The following is a 3,980-nucleotide window of genomic DNA, read 5'->3' on the forward strand; positions in this document are numbered from 1 at the left end:
GTGCACCCAGCTTCAAAACAATGTTAAAAAAAATCTTATCAATAATTCGGTAGCCTATATGTAAACCGATGCGCACGAGAAGAGTAGGCCTGGCGACACGAAGACAGCGATGCAGAGAGAGAGACCTACAGGCAGAAATGCGGAGAGAAAAAGACAGAACTGCAGAAATAATGAATAATAAAAAAAACATGTCACGAAATAACGTGTCACGACGTGCTGAAAATGACCGCTGTCAAGGTGATAATGGAAACGCGCTCGTGCCAGTCTTCGCACGTCACTCTTATTAATGAGCCCACTTCCCAAAAACGTCGATGCAACAAGAAATGATAACACCAAACACACAGTTCAATATCATGCACACTTGACGGAATGAGGCAGGCGCAGATGTGGAACAGAATCGTTTCTTATTTTTTTTTTCTCCAGAATACATACAAAAAAATACCAATTCTCTCTCCATGGTATGTATACACCTGAAAAATAACGGCAACCGCAAATTGTGTGGACAATTTGGAATTTAAGAAACAAACATGCATGTAAATTATCTTCTTCTCAATGACACGTTAAATTATAACAATTACAATCATAGCGATTTCAAATTAACATCGAAATGAGGAACCCTACTTTATTAGTACTTCTACCAAGTGTGTTTTCACTTTATTAAACATAATGCACTTTCGAGTTGCTCAGATATCTTCCATTTGCAGCTATTATCGTCTGCTTTTAGCCGACATAAATAAATACAGATGAGTCCACGGATCCGGTCCATAAGTGGAGCGCTGTTATAAAAGTCTTTATATTTGCATTCTTAGTACTATAAACTTCTCAAAGTCTAGATTTCTTCCTCACTGGTATCCAAGAGCCGACGCTGTCGTGAGTCTCTGGCCATACAGTGCATACGGAGAGTAGTAAGGGCCAGTGGCCGCCGGTACAGGAACGGGCCCCCCTGCAGTGGGTAGGGGGCTTTTGGAGTACGGGTGGTAACGGCTGCTGAGTCCTAACGCGTGGTGCGGGCTCCTTAACGCCAACGTCCCGGGGCTCCCGGGGGCTCCTGATGGCGGCATGTGCATATGGCAGGCCATGGCTGCCGCTGCAGCGCTGGCTAACGAAGAGGAGCCGGGGTAACCAGATATCAACTTCTCGGCCCCGGTAAAAGCGGTGTGCGTCCTCAGGTGATTCAGGAGCTCTTCCGAGGAGGAGAAACGCTTGTCGCATGGTCCATTTGCCGACACCCAGTTGCAAACGTGAGGGAGCGGGTCGTTGGGGAGCATGAAGCCGTATGGGTACAGCGGGTGTCCGCTAAATGACGGCGCCGTGGAGTGGACGCCGTGCAAGGGGTGCGTTGGATACATAAGTGGGTAGCCGGACTTGAGGGCGTTAGCGGCCGCCGCGGCTGCGGAGTCGTGCGTGCAGGAGGCGCTGGCTGCGCCCGCTAAGTGACTGGCACAATGGTAACTTAGACAGTAAGGGTCTCTGCACAGGCTGGCTGACATGATGGAGGGTGGAGAGGCCCCAGCTAAAGGACTCGATCCGGCCTTGCTGCATCCCAGAGAACTAGCCAGCTGTGCGTTGACCAAACTCCCTCCGTGGGGCAGGAAGTGTTGAGGGTAACCCGCATACGCCCCAGCCAAACTACCCGGGTAGGTCATACCAGCGGGAGGCAAGGGGAAAACTGTCTGCCCCGGCTTGTAAGGGGAAACTGGTGCCACAAGTCCTGACCCAAGAACGGACGCAGAGGACACGGAAGTTACAGACGGCGATTCCGAGGAGGAGGAGGTTTTGGAGCCAGGCGTTGTCTCTTGGTGCTGGTTGACCTCCACATTAATTCCACCGCAACTCACGCTTATCCTGCTATGGCTAGTGGTGCCAGATCCGTCCGTCGAGCCGTTCTTATTACAATCGGAGTCCTTCTTGTCATCCCTCTCTCCGCATTTGCCCTCTGACGGCATGGGAGAGGCAGAGCTGCTGGAGTTGGGGCTGCCTGTCCGTGGCGTGAACGGCTGGCAGGTGGCGCTCGGCACTCGGAAACCAGACTTCTCTCCGCCCGAGACGCCCGACGACGACTCCTTTTTATCTGAGGGTTTAGAATAGGGTTTGAAGCTAGATTTGTCATCCACACCGATGTCACTCAGTTTCAAAGGGCCGGATTTAGATTCCTTGTCAGTAGATCCATTCGGTGTTCCGGAGGATAATTTGGAAGAAGGCGGCGGGTCCGGCTTGCCGATTTGAGAGCACGTCTGCGCCAGCAGTGCCAACGGACTTTTCTTGGCATCTAGCTGCAAAAAAAAAAGACGAGATAGCAGTTGATAATTATAGTCAACGACGCAAACATCTACCTATATTTCATTTAATTTTCTTTCTAAATCCGAGTTGAAATGAAATCCAAACATGTACCCTGGCATTTCCAAAACACTAAATTATGCACGACTTCACATCGAACAGCCGGCGACAAAACTACACTATAATTAGCCTGCTTACTCTTCTTATGTGGATCAAATACGCAGTGGAGTTATAGGTACAACAACAAAACAATCTGGAATCACATTGTGTGGTTTTACCTCACCCGGACACGGCTGTCGCATTGTAAACCGACAGCGCACGTAAAAAAAAGCAACAAAAAAAAGCACATGAACTTGGGAGGCTTTTATCTCGTTTTTACAGCGTTTCGCTTACCTCGATGGGGCTGACCGGGGTAGAAGGCAAAGGCTGCAGATACTCTGGGTGCAAAATGTGTCCCGATCGTGCGGTAAGCATCTTCAAAACCTTGATGGGCAGTCGGCTGGCTTGTCGTAGCGGGTCAGACGGAGGTGCGGCGTGGAGAAAGGGCTCGTGGACGCTCGCGGAGCTGCTATTCCGAGAACCGCTTCTCCCCCAGGCGAAGAAAATAGTACTGGTGTTCAGGGCAGACACCGAGGGCGATGTGCTCATGTCCCAATTCTCAGGAAATGTAACGGCGATTCTTTCGTCAGATGCATTAAGGACATCAAAAAGAGCATCGAGCCTCTCTGTAAAAAAAACAAAAAAAAACAAAAAAACAAACAAACAAAAAAGCTTTATAAACAGAGAAAAATCGCTCAGTAACGTGTAATCCAAGTGGCGGAGGAGGAAAGGCGCGGCAGCGGGGAAGCAGCGAGGGCGAGTTTATCGCGGCGGATCCGGAGCTGCGTATTGCACCATGAGCGGTCGCGCCGTGTGCGTCTGTCTGCCGGTCCGTGCTCTGTACTCCCGGAGTGCGTACTGGTTGAAATTTTCACTTCAAAAGCAGCTGAATTAGTCTGAGATTAAAGCCTTTGCCGCCTTCCAATCAAATGGGACCCTGAGGTGATTGGAGGGTCAAGGGGATGTGACGTTCTCCTCTTTGTAAGCCCCTCTATTTTGACAGCTCGGGGGAGGAGATAGCTTTGAATACTTTGGTTGCCGTGAACGCTTGCGTTATTTCTCGGCACAGCCCTGGACCGGTTGTCGCCATACACCCGAGATTAAACAAACCTGTAGTGAAATAACGATACAAGTCGTATGTCTTCGCCATGTCTGACTGTGACAGCCACGTCCCCTGTGCGTTTGAGAGAAACTGTAATCGCTGTCGTCATTTTATATTATCATGTAGCCCTCCTTTGACAAAACACTTACTTAATTTGACGTCAATCGACTGCAAGTCTGTGGTTTTGTTTAAAACGTATGTTAAAATGTCATTTGCCGAGAGAAAACAACGTTAACCTATTCAAGTCAAATTGTGCCCATATTACGCACGTGTCGGAGGGAGTTTTATTTTGCCGACAAACATGAGACCAACTGCTTCAGTTTGAATTCCCTAAACAGACAAGCGTTGACAGGAACAGACCAATGCAGTGATGGAGGGATGTGAATGTCACATGTTTTCAGTATAATATACACCGCCCTTCTATTTCTATCTCCACCCCTCCGTCAACTGTCAATTCTGCTCCACCGCAATCAATCAGTTATTTGTCAGACACTGTCAATCT

At 49.0% G+C, this 3,980-nt stretch overlaps 1 protein-coding gene across 1 annotated transcript; it reads right to left on the minus strand.

The window, feature by feature from the left end:
• Positions 1-393: 393 nt before the first annotated feature.
• Positions 394-3,217, minus strand: znf503 (zinc finger protein 503). The gene is made up of 2 exons (XM_056291972.1): positions 2,671-3,217; positions 394-2,273 (listed from the first exon to the last, which is right to left on the minus strand). Exons 1-2 carry the CDS (start codon positions 2,923-2,925, stop codon positions 843-845), a joined length of 1,686 nt encoding a protein of 561 aa, XP_056147947.1. The 5' UTR covers positions 2,926-3,217; the 3' UTR covers positions 394-842.
• Between the last annotated feature and the right edge of the window lie 763 nt (positions 3,218-3,980).

This window comes from Lampris incognitus, chromosome 13 (assembly GCF_029633865.1).
Source record: "Lampris incognitus isolate fLamInc1 chromosome 13, fLamInc1.hap2, whole genome shotgun sequence".
NCBI lineage: Eukaryota > Metazoa > Chordata > Actinopteri > Lampriformes > Lampridae > Lampris > Lampris incognitus.